Source organism: Hypomesus transpacificus, chromosome 21, assembly GCF_021917145.1.
Source record: "Hypomesus transpacificus isolate Combined female chromosome 21, fHypTra1, whole genome shotgun sequence".
NCBI lineage: Eukaryota > Metazoa > Chordata > Actinopteri > Osmeriformes > Osmeridae > Hypomesus > Hypomesus transpacificus.
In genome coordinates this window covers 6,797,459-6,818,957 of record NC_061080.1, presented here as the reverse complement: position 1 = coordinate 6,818,957, position 21,499 = coordinate 6,797,459, and the positions used below count along the sequence as shown (strand labels likewise).

General features: G+C 40.0%; 1 protein-coding gene and 1 long non-coding RNA gene across 10 annotated transcripts in view; one reads left to right on the top strand and one right to left on the bottom strand.

Moving 5' to 3' along the window:
• The window catches only part of LOC124483298, a 58,990-nt gene extending 48,874 nt beyond the window's left edge, over window positions 1–10,116 (top strand). For all 4 annotated transcript variants that reach the window (XR_006957807.1, XR_006957805.1, XR_006957808.1 and 1 more), the window contains one exon: window positions 10,039–10,116. This is a non-coding gene — a long non-coding RNA (uncharacterized LOC124483298). The remainder of the gene's footprint in view (window positions 1–10,038) is intronic.
• Window positions 1–21,499, bottom strand: part of npepps (aminopeptidase puromycin sensitive) — a 215,139-nt gene that overhangs the window by 26,934 nt on the left and 166,706 nt on the right. For all 6 annotated transcript variants that reach the window (XM_047043674.1, XM_047043669.1, XM_047043671.1 and 3 more), the window contains 3 exons: window positions 10,052–10,194; window positions 9,799–9,855; window positions 3,562–3,669 (listed from right to left, as the gene is read on the bottom strand). In XM_047043674.1, the coding sequence (XP_046899630.1) occupies window positions 3,562–3,669; window positions 9,799–9,855; window positions 10,052–10,194 (308 nt within the window). The remainder of the gene's footprint in view (window positions 1–3,561; window positions 3,670–9,798; window positions 9,856–10,051; window positions 10,195–21,499) is intronic.

Sequence of the window (21,499 nt, the reverse complement as noted above, 5' to 3'; positions counted from 1 at the left end):
ACAGACAATGCCAATTTTTTTGAAGCACCGTAAGTACCGTGAGCGCCGATGCCAGATGTTAGCATCGGTGCTGCGCTTTCAGGAGTGTTCCAGTCGACGTTTACATTAAGAAAAACAAGATAACAACTGCTGCTTTAGCGATCGCCCCGCTTCGACTTGTTGACAAGAAAGGCAAAAAAAGTAGTTTGCTTTGAGGCAGATGACCGTGGCGTTATAATTAATCCGCAGAAGCCATTATGCAAAAAATGCTACCGCAGTCTTCAGACCAAGGGGGAATACTTACAATTTAGCTAAGCACCTGAAAGATCGTCATCTGGATTTGTTTAAAGAATTCAAGGCAAGTTCTGATTCAGTTCCAGAAGAGGCGCAGCACCGATGCTAACATCTGGCATCATACAAAATAAATCAATGTTCGTTGAAGTCGGGGCGAAATTCTGAATACATCCAAAGAATGCTCTTTTTCTGTTTGTTTAATCTGTCATACTAAAATACACGTTACATGATGTTTGAGATGGTGGGCACGTGTGTTACAATGGCTTATGTACATAGTTTAGGTTAGCTGTAGTTTTAACGTTAGCCCATAGCTTAGAAGGTAAACTCATGTCATGTTCATCTTGTTAGCTGAATGGCTTAATTGCACTTTATTATGTTGTGCTTTGCTCTATTGCACATGTTTTGTATGTCTTTGTAGGACATTTTGCTATTTTTCAAATATTTTAAAGAAGTTCATGGTTCAAGTAGCCTACATGGAATCTTAGACAATCCTCTCTTTTTTTACCATGGTATCGAAATTGGCATTGAGAATCGTGTTATTTTAATGGTATTGGCACCGACTACTGAATTTTTGGTATCGTGACACCCCTAATATGCATATTCACATTTACATACATTTTCATATTAAATCATACACATTAACTATTTATTGAAGAAAAGGCTTTCTAATGATATAAAAATATGCATGATTATGTAAGGCAAATCATCCTTTATCAAGAAGATTTCATGCCACAATTCTTTTAACAAAAATCTTCACTGCCTGTGAAGATATACTTATATACTTATGCCTATACTTCATCAGACAACCTCATTTTCAACATCTTTTAATACAAGATAGCGGAAAACGTAGAGCAAATGAAACATACATAATTCTGTGGGAAATGTAGAACAGCAGACAGATTAGAAATATTATCTTTTATTTAAAGGTTATAATCATTCTAGTGATTAGTGAAAACATTGGGAAAAACCGACCCCCCCTCCCCAAAAAGAAAAAATAAGGTAGCGCTATAGCTGGCTATTCTCCTCTCCATAACTAAAAAGGTTTGCCTTTCTTCCACAATCGACCAAATTGGCCAAACAAGGAATATATATTTAGCTGAAAGGGTACATAATAAAGATTGTTTGTTTATTTATTTTTTGCAGGTTTCACAGAAATCTGCAGAAATCAAGGCTAAACAGTGCTACTGTCATAGCTGCCTGTCACGAACAGCAAAACCGGATCACTTAATTTAATTTTTTACAGAAGTAACACCCGTTACTCATACAAACAAATGCTACGACGATATTGACAACAAATGTTAAGAAACATGTCTTTAGTCAAAATATAATCTCTGTTTTCTATTTGAAGCGGTAAATCTAAGACTGTAGGACATCTCCCATGGTATCCTCTCTGGCTCCGCTTAGGCAAAAGATGGTTAACGATGATGAAGTTATATTTATTATTCAGACCCAGTAATCCCATAACCAATAGATGTGCTTTGAGCTTACGTTTTTAGAAATAAAATTGGTGATTGTACGGCAGTGGCGAACCGTGAGTACAACAGCTGGGCCTTCACCTCGGCCATCACCGCTGAGAAAAAAATCTTCGTGGAAAAATGCAACAATATGATAAATTGAATGGGTTAAACAAGTGCAATCCTTTAATTAGCTAACGATGACGGATGTAAACAAATAGACCATAACGTCAATAACATCTGTTCAGGCACACCGAGTACAACGCTCGCCTTCTGCATAGGAGTAACGCGTATCTATTAAGTGATAATACTTGTATCTGAAGTAGTACACTAACTAAACTGGTAAATAAATTATAGAGATGGAGCAGCATATTTCTTTCACCTTCCATGTTCATCTTGACATTAGCTATAGCTATAGAGCGCAAGCTAATCCCAGTGTCATGGCAACTGAACGTCATCGTATCTGAAAAGCTCAGTGGACCCCGTCCACACTACTACGCGAACCCGGCGTTTTCAAATGTCTCCGAATACGCCGTATTAGTGTGGACTGGAGGTGCAAACGCAGACATATGTATGCGTTTCTAAATTTACCCGGGCTAATGTGGACGTTGCCTCTGTCTCTTAACCGCTCTCACCACTCTGCAAGAGATTAGGACTTCATGAAGGCCTAAAATGTTTTGTTTTGTTCCCGCCCACTTGAAATCAAAGCGTGATTGGTCGATTTGCCCGTCACTCTTCACACCAAAACACATAGCTTGGCCTTCCCCAGGATTTGTGAAGTCCTAACCAATGAATGAGCCAGCTAACTGGGCCTTAATAGAGACAGACGATTCTGATTGGATAACATGTTTTCAGGACATGAACTTGACAGTAAGCTTAACTATAGAACATAGATGAGAGAAAATGTATTCAATGTATTGTATTAAATTAAATGAGATATTTTTTTTATTTTGTATTTATTGAATGCTATATTATTAGTATTAAATATATTATTATTTATAATTTGTTTAGGCCTTCTCTGAAGGCGTAGAAGGCCCTGAAGGTTCCCCACTGTTGTACGGCAAAGATATTAAGGCAGGAACCATGAGAATAATTGTTCAAATATTTAAATAGGCTGGCAGGAAAGGGTTAAATAATCAAAAAATATATCAAGCATTACTGTAATATAATCCTAAACCGTGCAACGATACAGCAATGCGTCACACAAGCTTGAGTTCAAATACATTATTTAATATGACATTACGTACTGTACATTCAAGTCTTAAATTGCTTAAATGTATGATGCACTTGTCGTTCAGTCCTACACCACGGCACGGCACTTGCTGAGCAACAGCGCAAACACAGGCAGGGATACAGTAGCTAACAACGCTAGTGCTAAATAGCTATTTAGCGGGTCGGCTCCATGACGCCGGGTAAGTAGGGCTTGTGAGACTGCTCATCAAAAGAATTAAGGGGAACCCACTTGTCTAGCAGATTAAGACATGTTCGTAGGTACATGGCCAAAAAGGGCTCGCTGATATTGCCGTCTGTCTTACTAGAACGTCCTATCTATGCTTCTTTGCTAACGTGTGCTGAGACTGAGGTCCCTTGGTGCACGCAAGGCACCAAGGCAACGTTGTTAACTCCTAAACCGTGCAACGAAATTTAAATAAAAATACAAGCAACACAATCGGGACCAAGACGAAAACATTTTGACACCGACGTTGTCTATGTAGTTCAAATATTGCGGAATTCTTAAATGGAAAAATAATAATAAATACATATGAGAGAGAACAATGATTGTGCTCGTCGAGGGCAGGCACACCCAATAAATGGCAAATGGAGCTGTGCTTACCGAGAGAGCAAAGGTGAGGACCTTCTGGATGAGGTCAGGAGCTGAAATGGCTCCCAGCACTCTCTCTATGCGGTTTTTCTCCTCCTGCATGTCTGCCTGCTTGTGAAGCTAAGGATATAAGGAAAGGGGGGCAGGAGGGGCATAAGGGAAAAGACAGAAAAGTATTTCAGCATAAGGTTGACAATACTTAAGTAAACAATTCTGATTTGAAATCAAATGCTAATATTGACTAATAGCGATCAGACTTAAGTCAAGGCTTTCTTATAATCACTTAAACATATAAAATGCAATTCAGCTAATTCATTTACAGTGCCCTTGGAAAGTAAAACATTCTATTTGTGAAAAAAATAAAATAAATAAAGAACACAATAACCAAATGTTTTATCATTCCTGGCAACTGTCCCGGCTACAGAAAATAAGCCACAGCATAAACTTGCCCCCACCCTGCTTCTGTTAAGGCATGTATTGTCTGTTTTCCAGGAAGGTTCTTTTGCCAAAGTGACCATCAGGTTCTTGGTTACTTCTCAGACCAAAACCCTTCCCCAAATTTGTTTGGCCAGACATCCAGACAAGTCTACTGGTGTGAAGTGATCTGTCATTAACCACTGATCAATCAACAATAATTAAAGATTACAACTAATTATGACTTAATTATTTTTGTACAGTTCAGAAGAAAAATATGATATCTATGAATGATGTTGCTTGTATCATGGAAACTGTCATTATGCTGTTTGCTAAAACGTGCTTATTAGTTATTATTAGGGCTGTCAAGCGATTAAAATATTTAATCATGATTAATCGCATTATTTCATATGATTAATTTTGTCCTAATATTTTTTTTAATTAACATTAAAAGGGTTTACTTAACTTCAAACTGGATGACACTGTCCATATAACAAGTTCAGATGGAACACAACTTAAATTGTGAGGGAGTTTTATTAACTCACAAACTATACTGCTGTATAATAAACATCCACAAAATTAGACTTACAAATGTCACATTTACATTTATGCATTTAGCAGACGCTTTTATTCAAAGCAACTTCCAAGAGAGAGTTTTACAAAAGTGCATAGGTCACTGATCATAACAGCGAAATAGCCCCAAACATTGCGGGTAGCCAAACATGAAGCATACATTGTGAAACCAAATAAGTCCCAAAGGGAAGAGCAATAAGAGCATGTAGTTAGACAAGTTACAATTAAACAGCAAGAACCTCAAAAGTGCAAAAGTGTCCCTGTGGAAAAAATTCTGGAATATAAAACACATTTAAGACATGTTGTCTCATAGCCTACTACAATATCTTGCTCCATAATATTCAAATCTCACTAAAACATACTTCAGATACTTAAACAACCCAGATTGACCTTAATATTGAACAATACAGTTTCTACTTTGTTGAACCCAGTCAGCTGCTCGCTTCTTTTGCGAGTGTTGCCTGCCATATATTACCGAGCGAACGCTGCAGCTGCTACCGCTAACGCTGCTGCTAGCTGTGTGCTTTGCTTGCATGTGATAGTTTAGGGTGGAAGTAAACTCAGCCTGACAATCGGTACACACAGCCTTAGTTTTGTCAACTTTTGAAAAAAGTCTCAAATAAGTCTGGCAACTTTTTGAAATGGAACTTCCCATCTAAAAGCCCTCTTTCCATCATTCAGCTACCGTCGTCAGTCGAATTCATGTAACGACAGGTGATTCTGTCGTGGAAATGTTGGTCATATGCATAGATGTGTGTATGAAATATATAATCTTCTATGTTCATTGGTAAGCGACAGGAAGGGAAGATAATTATGTTGAGTTCAAAGGAATGTGAGGTGTTGATGGCTCTGTGGGCAGCTTGCCCTGGGGGATGGGTGAAGCATTTTATATGGCCTTCTGTCCTCTGGTCACTGTAAGGGGTCCACGAGACAGTTGCTCTGAACTTTGGCTAGAAGGACTGTGTCCTGTTTCATTGTTTGAAGATGGTCACACAAAGGACAGTTGACCATTTGACTGGTCAAACCCTGTGGCTTTATAATCTACTGCTCTGGAGAGAGCTGTGACATCAAAGAACTTTGGGACACACTGGAGATGTATTGTTTCAAGCTGTCACTAAGTTGAGTTAGCCAATCACAGAGTTTGCTACATTGATTGACCTTATAGAATGCCATTTTATCTAAAGTTTATATAAGGCAGTGCATGTGTGATAGTTCTCTATCACTCTTACGAACGATCTGTGTGGATGGCACCTCCTTCGTTAATGACTGATCAGCAAAGCTTTGTTTAATCATATGTAATTGTATAGTCTACATAAATTGTTTTGAAACCGCCATCTTTGACTATATTGAAATCTACACAGTCCAGCAATAATTTTCTTTGACAATTCCCAGGGATTTTTTTTTGTGCGTTAAATTGAGATTGTGTTAACACGTTAACTTTGACAGCCCTAGTTATTATACCTTAGTTTTACCTTATTAGAAGTTAGTTCTTTGTAAGATGCGACTAGGAAATGTCTGGGATATTAGAGTGTAGGTCAATGGTCAAAATGTTACCAAAGTGCAACTTTGCAACTTTGAACGAGGAAAATAGGAGGAACATCAAGGAGCCCTATCTAAAGAGTAAACATAAGCTATCACCATGAATGCAGTGTCTTTCTGTGCTTGCAAAGCTATGTTGACTGTCACCCCCCTCCCATATTGTGACTGTTACGGACATGCACGTTATGTATACCCTTGCATGTATTGTGTTCTGTTTTGTGTTTTATCTCGTCCTACTGTTTTCCTATTCCTACTTCACACATGTGCACACCAGTGGCGGCCAAAGAGGGGAAGCTCATTTTCGGCCTACATGTTAAAATAGTTATAAAAATAGTTCAACCCATGACACTAGCATAGCCTACAGTTTTGTATGAATGAATGAATGAACAAACGAAAAAATATTAAACTCAAGGAGGAAATGTGGGAATTAGGTTAAACTGAAACAAGGAATGTGGTGTATAATTGTATTAAATTTATGATGAAAATTGGTTAGCAATTTCGCCAGGCAAATACCAAGAAATAGGTTGCACTGTTAGGTTGGACTGTGCTCGAATAGCTTTGGTGACATTTTATATTACAAAATCACTTTTTCCAGGCCAGCCCACTCCTCCATTTACCCCCAGAGACGCCGAGCATCCGTGGGTGGGATATAATCGCAGCATTTATCCAATGACCGTAGTTTCGAAGCACTGAAAAAAACTGTTCAAAGCAGCACCATTGAAGTCCATGGACGCCAGGCTTCAACAGGGAAATGCACTGTGACGCAATGTGAAAGTATGAAAAGAAAATTGAGTCAGTCAGCCTGCTATATGTAGCTGATTCTGAACAAACTCGTCTTCGAGATGAATGTGTTATAACACATTTAAAATGTATGGTACATTTCTGTAGTATTAATAATACATTTTTGACCATTAATCTTTTGACATTTTAGGGGAGGCCGAGCTTCCCTTGCAGTCTTAAAGAAATTGCCACTGGTGCACACCTGGGTCCAATCGTTCATCAAGTCATCACACCTGTTCCAGATTCCCCATCAGACGTTCCCCTTTAAGAGTCCTTTGTTTCTGTGTATTTTTTGTGAGAGAGTTGGTTTTTGAGTTGAGCTGTGGCAGATCTGTTTTTGAGTTATCGTTGGTATTGTTTTTTTGGACTGGTCTTTATGTATCTGTCTTTACCATTTACTTTTGTTAGTAGCCTACTTTTTGTTTGTCTTTTGTTACTTGTATGTTTTGTTGCGCGCACCGACACAAACAACGATAGGTAAGATACCCCGGGGTCTACATATTACACCCACACAGTTATATCTTTTGTCACTACCCCAGGTTAGCAGTGAGCACCACCCACTGTCTTTTTAGGTCCTTAGCACCAGTCAAAGGGTTTGTTTATGTTATTTTCTTTGGTGCCATTGATAGTCCTCTTTGATCCCGGTGTTGCTGTTTGTTAAGGTCCAGGCCCGCCCGCGGGACGGAAATGCTGCCCCCTCCTCCCCCAGTTACTACAGTTATTCTTGTGCTTCCATTTAAATACACTAATTCAAGATCGAGTTGCAACAGCAAGTACAATCAATGTCTTTGTTCGATACAACCTTTTTCAAAAGTGTTAGGAAAATCGTATGTACTTACCTAATATGGCTCACAGCTGTCCAGTTATGTATGGAGTTAGATTAGTTTCATAATTCAAACAAACGCAACACGATTCAAACAAACTTAACACGATCCAAGCAAACGTAACACGATTCATACAAACAGAACACGATTCAAACAAACAAATGTCACACGATTCAAACAAACAGAACACGATTCACAAATGTATAGATTTCTAAAAGATATCCTCTGCAGCGTATCAGATGTCTCCAATTTTAGCCAATCACCTGAGAATGTCTAATATGGGTATGCACGGGCTCTGCGTTAGCCTAGGAAACACGAGAATCCTGCCATTCTCAACAATATTCAATCACGTATGATCATCGGTTTAATAAGATTAACTAGCAACATTTCACCTACATGCTACCAGACGACATTGCTCGTGATCTGAAGGAGACGATGTCCGTCATTATGGCAGGTTGTTGAAGACCACATAGACACGTTAATGTGATTGGCTAAAATTGGAAGAGACGATCTGATAGGCTGCAGAGGATATCTTTTAGAAAAAATGCATTTGTGAATCTAAGCGCGTCAGGAAAGTTCCAAAAATCCACACCAACGAATGCAGGGATTCACACCAACGAATGCAGGGATTCACACCAACGAATGCAGGGATTTGTAACTTGTGTTTGTCAGGTTGCAGACGAATGTAATAGGGTCATTTATTTGTGAATCGTGTTACGTTTGTTTGTTTGAATCGTATTACGTTTGTTTGTATGAATCGTGTTACGTTTGTTTGGATCGTGTTAAGTTTGTTTGAATCGTGTTGCGTTTGTTTGTTTGAATTATGAAACTAATCTAACTCCATAGTTATGCAAAACATCCCAACTGGTTACATTCCCAAAGGTCCAAACGATCAAAGCATGTTAAGTAGTTTGTCCAAAATAATGTATTACCTCCACGAATAGCCATAATCTCTTTTTGCATAATTCTGACTTTGCCAACTGATATGGCAGTCACTCATGCACTATCGCTCATGGAAGGAGTTTCACGTCGAATATTTACGATCAATAAACGTCAAGATGGCCGCTACACTCTGACCTTTCTATTGACACCTCATTTGACCCAATAGGAGCTTCCATGCCCTGGCGATAGCCTTCTAAAGCCAATCAGGTCTGTGCGTCCTGCCCCCCCCCCCCCCCCCCCCCCCCCAGTTTTTTTGTCCAGTCTTCTGAGCTGCTCAAGTTGTGTGTATTGGACACCTGCACCTTCCAGATCTGCAATAAATCCAACCCCTATTACAAAAATGTTGGGACGAATTGCTGAATGATTTGCAAATCTTATAACCCATGTTATTCCCATAAAATGTTGATAGTTGATCTATTGAGAATGACATACGAGTTTGAAATTAGCAAATCATTAAATTCTGTTTTTATTTGACAATTTTACACAGCGTCCCAACTTTTGGGGAATTGACGTTGTACTTAGATTTTGTCTTGAACTTGTATTTGGCAATTGACCTCACTGACTTGGTACTTTCACAGCAATAGGGTAGACTTAGACCTCTTCACTTGGCGAGCCAGCCAGGAGTGCAACATCCGCGATTTGTGATTTCCCATCAAATTCCTTGAAGCCCGTCTAGTTGTATATACGCACCATAGAAAAGGCAAGAGATTTTTGAGCTTGTGGGCAGAACCTGTTAATTTTGAAACACTTCAAACTCGTTTTTCTGATCCTGATTGTGCCAAGTCACTGTTAAATTGAACTGTTAAAACACTTAACTGCCTGTTGAGCAGAAGTGTGATATTAAGAATCTGTGCTGAGGACAAAAAGTGATAAGAGTGGCTTGTGTGTTTTGGATTGCCCCCATACCTAGGTCTGCGTCTGTTTTTGTTTGGTAAAATTAATTTTGGTTGGGTAGACTAGAGACTTCTTCAGGTGTCAAAATTCTCTCTCTAACAAAGATGGAGGCCAGCATTGTGCGTCAACACAGACCCTTCTTGTTGAGTGTTGACGGACAGGGTATTAATAATGTAAATCTGGTATTCCTGTAAAATTTCTATATATACATATATATATATTACAGGAATATATATATATATATATATGAGCAGATGTTTCCAAAAGCACTGATTTACTTTACCTTTAACATTGTGTCCAATGTGGCACTGTCTCCATGCTTTAGCACTGTTAAATACACCTGGAGACAAAAGAACATTGGTGTGGTTTTTCCATTATGTTTCCAGTATATGTGTTACCAATAGAATTCTAAAACCTTATTATGTAATTTGGTCTCCTGTGTATAAAGGTGTGTGCATTTCCAGTATTCTTTTTTTTTTTTACAAACTTAAGCACATATTACTATTTTTGTGTGTGCATACAGAGGCAGAGCTTACTGGGCTCCTGAGGTCCGCTGAGAGGATCTGCTTGCCTTCCACATGATCCTTGAACCTCCGCCGGGCCTCGTCCAAAGTAGGTTTGTGGCCTGCTTTGCCCAGCTTCCCCAGCACCAGACCCCTTAACAAGGCGTCTAGATGGCCTGAGGGAGAAGCACAGGCAAAGACCACCACCATGAGCACCATTGTGACCTTCATTCTCTTGACGAGTTGATTATTTAAGAAACAAAATGTAGGTTGACAATTCAGGTCTTAAGACAATTCATATATTAAGTATTAAGTACATTTTCATGTGAAGAGAAAGTACTATTACCCACTATAATATGGTGGGTAATACGGTGGATATGAATTTGAGAAGAGACTAATTACCGTATTTCTTTGATTAAACGCCGCCCTCAAATAAACACCACCCTCGAATAAATGCTGCACCAAAAATGAACATTGAGTAATAAACACTGCCCTCGATTCAACGCTGCACCAAAAAAATCAGAAAACGGTTATTTAATTGGTTAAATTAAAACACAGTAATTATTACACAAGTAAATCACAAGTGTATAATTCCCTCGAAGCACTGGCAGACACAAGTGGTTTTCTTGCTGCAGGTTTGATGCTTCTTCTCCAAATCCACCGTGAAAAACTAAACCCACAGTTTAACGAGAAAATAAAGACCACATTAGCCTAATATGAACATACAATGACATGCGCGGCATGTAAATAAAGTTCACCAAAGTAAAATACAGACAGAAAACAACATACCTTGCTGGCTGCATGCTGTACACAAGGGAATAGAGCTTTCCTTAGATCGCTAACATCCGAAAACAACCCTACAGTTTTATCGGATAATTAAATTGTCCATGCTTTGCTTGCTGTTAGCTTGTCAACTCTCTCACTCACGAGCGTTCCAAAAGGCCTTCAAAATAAAGGCACTGTACTCTTACCAAATAAAGTCACTTAATACTGAATGCAATTATATAATTTTGAATTATGACATTGGTTGAAAACAAATTATGCATTATGACTAGAGAGGGTACAATTTCTGGGGAACTTGTAGGGTGTGCTTGCTTGCGTCGGTTGTAGGTGGGTCCGTAGATAAGTAATTATTATACAATGCCTGTGTCAAAATGTTTGTCTTGGTCTCGATTGAGTTGCTTGTATTGGGATTTAAGTTCCGTTGCACAGTTTAGGAGGTTACAACGTTTTTGTAACTTTAGTCGACGAAGGGTAATCTGTGCTAGCTACGTCACCACGTCAACACACGTTAGCAACGACGCTTGGATACAACGTGATAGAGACGTTCTAGCACGCAAATTGGAGCTTGGATTACGAGTGAAAAATACCACCCCCCAAAAATTGTATTGTAGTAATTGTAATTGTCGTATTGTTGATCAGCAGAGAAATAGTTTGCCAAAGACGTTGAACTTCATAGACTTTGAACATTCTTTAGGCTTCAAATCAGCTGACGTCGCTAAGCAACAGAGTACGCTGGGGTTGAAAAGTTACTGGACTACTTGCGGAGTGCTACGAAAGACGTGAATCCGAGGCAAAAAGGCCACTTCCCTTGACAGCGGTCAAATATGCATAGCAACGGTCAAATATGAGAGGGAAGCCCCAATCAAGTGAATGGAGCATTCTACAGCATTAAGAACAGCTGTGTAATAAGACATAATCAAGTTTAGCCATAGCTGTGGCATTGAAGACAGTACTGTAGCCTACTACTACACACTGCCAGTGCCAGTGGGCGAGCAGAGTCTGTGACTCAGAGGCTAACGTCCAAACAAGACGCGGTCTCACTCAAATTCCAAGTTTTACACAAATAACAAAAATATGCTGACCCGCGCTGGCTGTCTTCACAATCGCCATATCTTTAAAACACTGCTCTCCATTTGGATGTAGAATTGACCCTTGTATGAAATTAAGAAAATATTCATCAGACGCAGATCAACAACACTGTTGTCGACGAGTGTCAACACTCATTGACAACACTGTTGTTGCTGCTGCAATCGTCAATGGAGGCTGACGGGGCTCCCACGTAGCAAACAAATCAAAGTTTTTACAGCAACCTACATTAAAATCTCACCACCTGGCTGTCTTCACAATAGTCATATCGTCATAACATTTCCCTCTTTCTAGTTTTTCGTGTAAAATTGAACTATGAAATTACGAAAATACTACTATGACGCTTTCTAGCATGGCTGCCGCCTAAAAGACTAGGCGGTCTCACGGGCGACCCGCACTCGCTCAAATTACAAAGACTTTCACGACCTTAATCAAAAATCCGAGATTGCAGTTCCACTCAAAATCGCTTTCGCAACATAGTCCAATGGTTGGGAATTTTTGGGGGTGGTATTTTTCATTCATAATCCAAGCTCCAACTTGCGTACTAGAACGTCTCTATCACCTTGTATCCATGCGTCGTTGCTAACGTGTGCTGATGTAGTGACGTAGGCTAATGAGTACCCTTCGTTGACAGAATGCACTTTTTTGACACAAAAACGTTGTAACCTCCTAAACTGTGCAACGGAACGTAAATCCGAATAGAAGCAACGCAATCGAGACCAAGACAAATATTTTGACGCCGACGTTGTCTATGTAGTCCAAATATTGACAAGCTTTAGGGGCGCGAGAATAAACAACAATAATAAATAATAATAAATATATATGTGAGATAACAATGGTTTGTGTTTGCCGAAGGCAGGGACACCCCAATAATGTAATTGCGACAATTACATGTAGCCAAAAATATAGCAAGGTAGCTGACTTCACCACTGGGGAATTCTCCTTTCATCAACCCCAAGTTCGCGTGCTACAGGTCTGTTGCTGCTGGTGAGTGCTTTCTGCACAGCTTTCTGTTTGAAAGCTGAAGTGTAAGAACGAGTCACTGGCACCATTATTTTAGGGATAGTGGGCTGAAAAGTTTGAGAACCCCTGGTCTATAGCCACACTGCAGCTGCAATTCTCTAAATCTCTCTTACTAATTAAACACCACCCTCGAATAAACGCCTCACCAAAAATGATCAGTGTGTAATAAACGCTGCAGCGTTTATTCGAAGAAATACGGTATGTAATGGCAATCTTGGAATGGAATTTGCTGGCAAATGCCAATCAAGAAGTGTGCTGATTCTGGTGTGACAAAAATGCTCAATAAATGTAAACATCCTTTAACAGATGCCTGACAGGTGTAACCAGGGCCGTAGTTTATGGGGTGAAAGGTGATTACAATTGTAGGTAAGAACTTGACTGATTCAGTGGGTGCGGGCTGATGGTTAATGGTTTGCTAGTTAAACTGCAGGTCCCCGATCATCAGCTGTCCTTCGCATATCCACGTCAGACATTCAGCCAGATTTCCAAGCACTTGCCCACTGGATTCCTCTCACGGAACAAAATCAACTGGAAAAAAAGTACGGCTTTTTGTATAAAGTTGATCAATTGCATATCTTTAACATACTGCAAAACAACTTTTCATGGTTTGTGAAGATGAACTAGTCACAAATTAAATGAAACACTGATGTCATGTTTATTTTTGTTTTTACTGTTACTTCGATAGTCTTTTCCTAGTTGACCAACATGTAAAATATTTATATACAAATGTACAGAATAATCTTATTCTTCTGATAACCAGTAGCTGCTAATCAAAATATATACTTTACTGCTTTTTACAATGGGGGGAAATGAATAGTGAGCAGAATTCAGTTCAAGTTTTTGTTGATGCGGCCCTCCAACACATTTCAAGTTTCTCATGTGGCACCTTGTCAAAGTTAATTGTGTACCCAATGAGTTACGGAGCTGGGCCATGGAGCTAACCCATGGAGCTGGGTGTTTGACGCTAGGGAGAGTGTGGCAAGCTGGTTTAGCCAAGGCCAAAGGGCAAGAAAGCCAAATTACAGGTGCGACAGCAAGGGGGGACCCGCTAATACTTTGAGCCATGAAATGTTAGGTCAGTAGCACTTTCTATTTTGAAATGTTTTATTTTACTTGCAATGTTTTAGTTTGGCAGCTCAGTGAAGCACTGATCACAAGATTTTAATTTGTATTTAGTTTAATTGTGCTTCAAATAAAACCTATATTTACCTACACCTTATTCTTGTTTAAGATCATTTACATAATATATATGAATGTATATGGAGCATGATAAAAAGGTGACTTTGAGTGCACCTACATTTTGTGCTGGTGCACCTAACCCTAACCCTAAATAAAAAAAGTTAGGCGGTGCAACCAAGGGGAAAAAGTTAGTCTCGAGCCCTGCATGGGCTAATCTTACAGCTTGCATTCCTCATACAATAGTAAAGTGAAGCTAGAGCTATGGCATTGATAAGACAATTTAGTTTTCAGATGTTCAGAGCAGTGCAGAGCGAATAGTGTTTTACTGAATGTGCATTGTGACTGTCTCCTGACTAAGTAAGTGACTTTAACTTGTAGTATTCTGTTGTGTTTTTTACTAAATCTTGTGTCTGAGTAGAGCTGAGAGACAGCAGCTATCCAGGCCGTTAAGTAGCTAGCTAGAGATCGACTGTTAGGGTGATCACCGCCGCGTGAGACCCTGGCTTTGTTTACATAATTAGGGTAATTGTAGAAAGTAGTTAAATAGCCCTGACATCTGTAACCAGATTCATAGCGAATAGTGTTTTACTGAATCTGCATTGTGACTGTCCTGACTAAGTAAGTGACTTTAACTTGTAGTATTGTGTTGTGTTTTTGCTAAATCTTGTGTCTGAGTAGAGCTGAGAGACAGCAGCTATCCAGGCCGTTAAGTAGCTAGCTAGAGATCGACTGTTAGGGTGATAACCGCCGCTTGAGACCCTGGATTTGTTTACATAATTAGGGTCATTGTCAGCTGTGCCTTACATATTTAAGGCGGCTGGCACTCTAGAGGAAGCCTCGTCTGGCAGCCTCGGTGCACGAAGACTCAGGCGAACAAAGACAGGGAGTCTACCTGCAGTCCACCGAGGAAGACCGACGGGGCTGGATCACCTCTTCTGATAAGTATCAACCTATTCATATTCATATTTAGAATATATTCTACCTATAACTTTTTCATAGCTAGCATGTGTTTCCTTAGCATTCCTATTCATTACACTACCCGTAGACATAGATATGTCACAAAGTATATACGGTCAACTTTTAACCTTCACTACCTATCCAAATCTTCTCCGCCGTTTGCATCCCTGAGGTATGTCAGTTCTTCATCAGTTGTTCCATGAAACATAACCATAAATGTGTACAAAAGCAGTGTTTGGGTGTGTTGCACCCATATTATATATTATATTGTTATATTTTTACATAATCATACCCAGTGACTGAGTGGTTAATTGAAAAAAAAATACGAATTGGGTGCATTGCGTCAGGCACTATCAAGAACATAGAGAAACAGAAAAATAAAGAAAAACATATAATACATATAGTCTAAGAAAAAAAGTGGTGTAAAATTGATGTTTGGAGATGAGAAGTCGGGGGGCAGGGGCCCACCAATATTCTTTCAGGGGGCCCAGAATTCCTAGCAACAGCTCTGGGTGTTCCATACAATGAGCCTTGCCCATCTCTACACATGTTATAGTCTATGTAATTATATGTCAATACAATGACGATAGGCTTGTTCGGGATCTGTCTTGCCAAGCCTTGAATATAGATGAGAGTATGCCAAAGCTGTTGGGGAAGGAGAAAAAAAAAAGTTGAGAAAATAAGTTGTCCGCAAGTCATTTCCCATCATGCAGTTGGCGGGGGGAAGCAACAGAACTTTGCTCTTGTGGGATTATCATCGATGTCACTGTGACAATTTGTGACAACTCAATGCATCAGACAACATTTCTAACCGCAACGCACTTCATTGAGCCAGGCAGTGATTGATGCTGTGTCCGGCTGTCTGATATCAAACGAGCCTAATGTGATAGACCTTGGGGTGGTCTGTGTCCAGAATCTGAATTCGGTTTATTCCCATGTATGTTACACAAACACGGAATTTACTGTGGCAGGAAGGTGCAGAAAATAAACATAGGGATTTTAAATTAAGAAAAAAAGTACAATAGTTAAACTAATTCTAAGAACTAAACAAATAACATATATATTTATGAATAATAATTTGAAAGAGCAGCATGCGTCGGCAAAATTGGCTTGTGCGTGGTGCATAGTTAATGTCAGTGGGAATCCTTGGCCTTGTTGAAGAGGCCAGTAGCAGATGGAAAGAAACTGTTCTTATGGTGTGAGGTTTGAGTCCTGATGGACCGCAGCCTTCTGCCAGAGGGGAGTAGCTGGAACAGGGAGTGACCAGGGTGGGAGGAGTCAACCACAATCTTCCTCGCTCGCCTCAGGGTCCTCGAGGTGTGCAGGTCCTCGAGGGTAGGCAGATTGCAGCTGATCACCTTGGCAGTGGCAGCAGCGTACCTGATTGCGATGGAGGAGGTGAGGATGGACTCAATAATGGCTGTGTAAAAGTGCACCATCATTGTCCTTGGCAGCTTGAATTTCTTCAGCTGCCGTAGAAAGTACCTCCTCTGTTGTGCTTTCTTGGTGAGGGAGCTGATGTTCAGCTCCCACTTGAGGTCCTGGGAGAGGATGGTGCCCAGGAAGTGTTGACTGGGGAGTTGCAAAGGGTGATGGGGGTGAGTGTGGCTGTATTCTTCCTGAACCATCAACCATCTGCACTGTCTTAACCCTTGTGTTATCTTCGGGTCATTGTGACCCTTCAGTCATTGTGACCCCCCCACGTGTTGCGACAACTTTACCTCATAAAAAAATTAAGTGCTTTTTTTTTTTTCTTTTAACTGTCAGGCTGTCTCACACACCCCACAGTGTGAAAGGTAAAAGAAAAGACAAATATATATTTTTTGTATCGGGTAAAGTTGTCCCAGCACAACGATGGGTCGTACAGGGAGAAGAGCAGAGGGGAAAGGACGCAACCCTGAGGAGATCCGGTGCTGATGGAAAGGGAGTCAGAGACATGTGTTCCCAGCTTAACGCACTGCTTCCTGTCAGACAGGAAGTCTGTGATCCACCTGCAGGTGGAGTCGGGCACGTTGAGCTGGGAGAGCTTGTCCTGAAGCAGGGCGGGGATGATGGTGTTGAAGGCAGAGCTGAAATCCACAAAGAGGATCCTGGCGTAGGATAATGGGGAGTCCAGGTGCTGTAGGGTGAAGAGGAGGGCCATGTTAACTGCGTCGTCCACAGACCTGTTGGCTCTGTCGGCAAACTGCAGGGGGTCCAGGAAAGGGTCTCCACATGCAGCCCATGGGTGTTACAGACTTTTCATACCTCTTGGTCCATTTGAAGCAATGCTAAATCACTCCAAGTAGGCCATAGGGTTTTTGTTTCCTATCTTGTACTTTGCTTGTTAATATGCCATAAGGACTGGTAAAATCAGGATGTGACAGAAAGTCAGTGACAGTGTTGTACACGTTCATACCTCTCATGAACTCGTTCAAAGCTCAGTTCATACAAGTCAATATGAATCGTTCACGTTCATAGTTCACCATTTAAATTCTGAATGCGTTCATAGTTCAGTTCATTTCATAGTTTTAATGCGGAAATTGCAAATTAAGGGAAAATTAGGGAGTCAGATGGCTGAGCGGTGAGGGAGTCGGGCTAGTAATCAGAAGGTTGCCGGATCGATTCCCCACCGTGCCAAATGACGTTATGTCCATGGGCAAGGCACTTCACCCTACTTGCCTCGGGGGGAATATCCCTGTACTTACTGTAAGTCGCTCTGGATAAGAGCGTCTGCTAAATGACTAAATGTAAATGTAAATTAAAGACAACTTGTTTTTTAACACATAGGGTGACCAGACGTCCTCTTTTACCCGGACATGTCCTCTTTTCAAGACCTAAAAATGCGTCCGGCAGGGATTCCAAAAACGTGGGAGTTCGTCTCGTTGGATGTTTGTGTTTCTCTGGGTCTTGACCACCGTACCATAGACATATATACATGTCTTTAACAAACTATTAATTACGACCTTACAAGTTTTGACAAGTGTATCTCCCTTACGTCCCACCTTCTTGCGCGAGCAAGAAGTGTTGCCAGATGCACGATCATTATCCTCCAAATACGATAATTTTTAGCCTTTGGTGGCTACGATACTTCGGCATTTCCAATCTGGCAACACTGAGCACCTTACCGCCTCCACTAGTTGCATTGTTTACAACAGCACATGACATCTGCAGCCATGCCGAAACGTAAATGTGTCTTTATTTTCTTATTTTAATATGTGGCTATATAAATAATGTATTATTTGTTATATTTATTGCTTTAATATATGGACAAGCCACATAAACAACCACCGAAAGCCACAGAAGCACTGGACTAAATTGCACAAAAAAGATTTGTTTACATTTGTATTTTGCAATTTTGTTAGGTATAAAAAAATTATCATATAGCCTATGTAATTTGTGTCATTTCATTTGTGACATTTATGCATTCACATGTTCATGGTGCCTAGATAGTAAGTTCTAAATATTTCTGACGCTCCCAACCGAGTAAAATTTCCGAAACGGAACCTAGCCAGCTTTAGTTAGCTTCCGTTACCTAGCAACCTAGCGTTGCTTGTTTGGTCTACATGTGTGTGGAATGAATCATGGGTAACGTAGTGCGAAGTCGAGTTAGTTAGTTTAGGTTAGTCTACATTGCAAACATTTTACGGGCACTGAGTAACTACATGGTGCAAGCATTCGATTAGACAGCGTCAGTCCTTAAGAGAAGGAAAACATTCCGTAATGTTTTAGCTAGACCTCCGATAATATGAACGTGTTCACCGTTCAATTCATTATGTCAGTAAGTTTCGTTCAGTTCATCGTTCTCATAAAAATGAACGTGTTCAATGAACGCGTTCTTTTGAACGCATTCATGCACAACACTGGTCAGTGAACACATCACAACAATCCAAATGTATTTATCCTCATCTGCACATAATGGATAGTTTGTCATTACAAATTAAATATAAAAATGAAACACTGTATATTATTATACTGTATTAGGGATCAGAGTAAAGTGACCGCAGCATGTGACATCAATGTTTTCTTGCTCACAAATTTATAATTAATTGGCTAAAGAATATATTCAAAATGTAACACCAGTATATTGTTAAAACTAGTATAGTGTACTAGTACCGTATTTCTTAAGATAAACGCTGCCCTCAAACACAGCCCTCAAATAAACACTGCACCAAAAATAAACATTGTGTAATAAAAGCCGCCCTTGATTAAATGTCACACCAAAAAAATCTGAAAATGGTTATTTAATTGGTTAAATTAAATAATACACAGTATTTATTACACAAGTAAATCACAAGTGTACTATAATTCCCTTGAAGCACTGGCAGACACAAGTGGCTTTCTTGCTAATGGTTTCTTTGAAGCTTCTTCTCCAAATCCACCATGAAAACTAAACCCACAGTATAACGAGAAAATAAAGACCACTTAAGCTTAATATGAACATACAATGACATGCGCAGCATGTAAATAACGTTCACCAAAGTAAAATACAAACACAAAACAACACACCTTGTTGGCTGCATGCTGTACATAAGGGAATAGAGGTTCCCTTAGATCGCTAACATCCGCTATAAAAACCTTAAACTTTTATCAGAGCATGCTGTCAGTTCGTCGACTCACGAGTGTCCTAAAACGCCTTGCGCGGAGACTTCAAAAGCACTTTTCTTACCAAATACCAAATACTCTTACCAAATAAAGTCACAAATTAATACTGAATGCAATTGTATAATTCTAAAGTATGTTGCAGAGAGTCAACCCACCAACACAGCCATTTCTGATCACCTCAGTAAGACACGGCACTGACGACATCAGGACGACTGATTGCATTGTATGAGCCTCAAAGGGGCTGATACCAGACCTGGTGTCTCTTTCTCCCGGGGGGGAGAAGAGCCAGCCACCTTTCTCAACCTCTCCCTACTCCAGAGAACCTTGGATTAAACAAAGGATTTATCCAAAACAGACATTTAATGGATTTACAAAAATCTCTCAAGACAAAACTGTTAGTGGACACTGGAAGGATTATTGGAATTTGTGTGTGTCAATGTATGCTTTCCATTTAATGCTGTGTTGAAGTAATTTGATGTTTTAATGTAACATCCTTTCCTGTTATGATAAATCAGTCAAAATGATTTTAATCTACGAACCAAACCATTTATTAATGTTGTATTGTTATATTTTGAAGTATAAGCAATACATGGACATTTTAAATAACTGATCTCAGAGTTACCAACCACTTCACACCTATATGCGAATCTCAGGATGACGCCCAGATGGGGAGTAACTGACCAAAGTTAGTGACTGATCAAAGATTTCACCTCCAAAAGGATTACAAAACCCCGACGCACAAGCAAACCTTGCTTTTTTGCAAGGATTCACCGGAAGTGTTTGCGATACATCTGACCTATCCTCAGGGCCATAGAAATTGCTGGGCCCCTGAAAAAGTCCAGTGAATGGGCCCCCCCTAATAGGTCTTTACTTATTAACGCATGCGCGTGTGTGCTCTCTCCTACATAAAACATATGTAAACTTAAGAGACTTACTCAGTGATGGGAGCTACATTAGAGCAAAACAAATACATCTTTATACATAAAACTTAAACATAAAGTTTAATAAATATAACTGAGAGGCCTTAACAACTTGTGGCGCCAGGCCAGACACACACAACAATTTGACTAGTATAAAATGCAATTTACCTGCCTTCATCTTTGCCTATTATACAGTCATCTTCCTTGTCTTTCTGGATGCAAAGTCTTTTATTGGGTGTGCTTTGCCTTCGGCGAGGGCACAACCATTGTTATCTCACATATATATTTATTTATATTTTTATCCCCCCTAAGGCTCAGTCAATATTTGGACTACACTGACAACGGCTGTGTCAAAATGTCTTGGTCTCGATTGTGTTGCTTGTATTGGGATTTACGTTCCGTTGCACAGTTTAGGAGGTTACAAAATTTTTGTGGCGACAAAGTGCCTTTAGTCGACGAAGGGTAATCTGTGCTAGCTACGTCACCACGTCAACACACGTTAGCAACGACGCATGGATACAACGTGATAGAGACGTTCTAGCACGCAAATTGGAGCTTGGATTATGAATGAAAAATACCACCTCCAAAAAATCCCAACCATTTGGCTTTGTTGAGAAAGCGATTTCGAGTGGAACTGCCATCTTGAATTTTTGATTCAGGTCATTAAAGTCTTTGTAAATTGAGCGAGTGCGGGTCGCCCGTGAAAGCGCCTAGTCTTTTAGGCGGCAGCCATGCTAGAGAGCTTCATAGTAGTATTTTCTTAGCTAATTCTGTAGTTCAATTTTACATGAAAAAACTGAAAGAGGGAAATGTTATGACGATATGACTATTGTGAAGACATCCAGGTGGTGAGATTTTAATGTAGGTTGCTGTAAAAACTTTGATTTGTTTGATACGTGAGAGCCCCGTCAGCCTCCATTGACGATTGCGGCAGCAACAACTGTTGTCA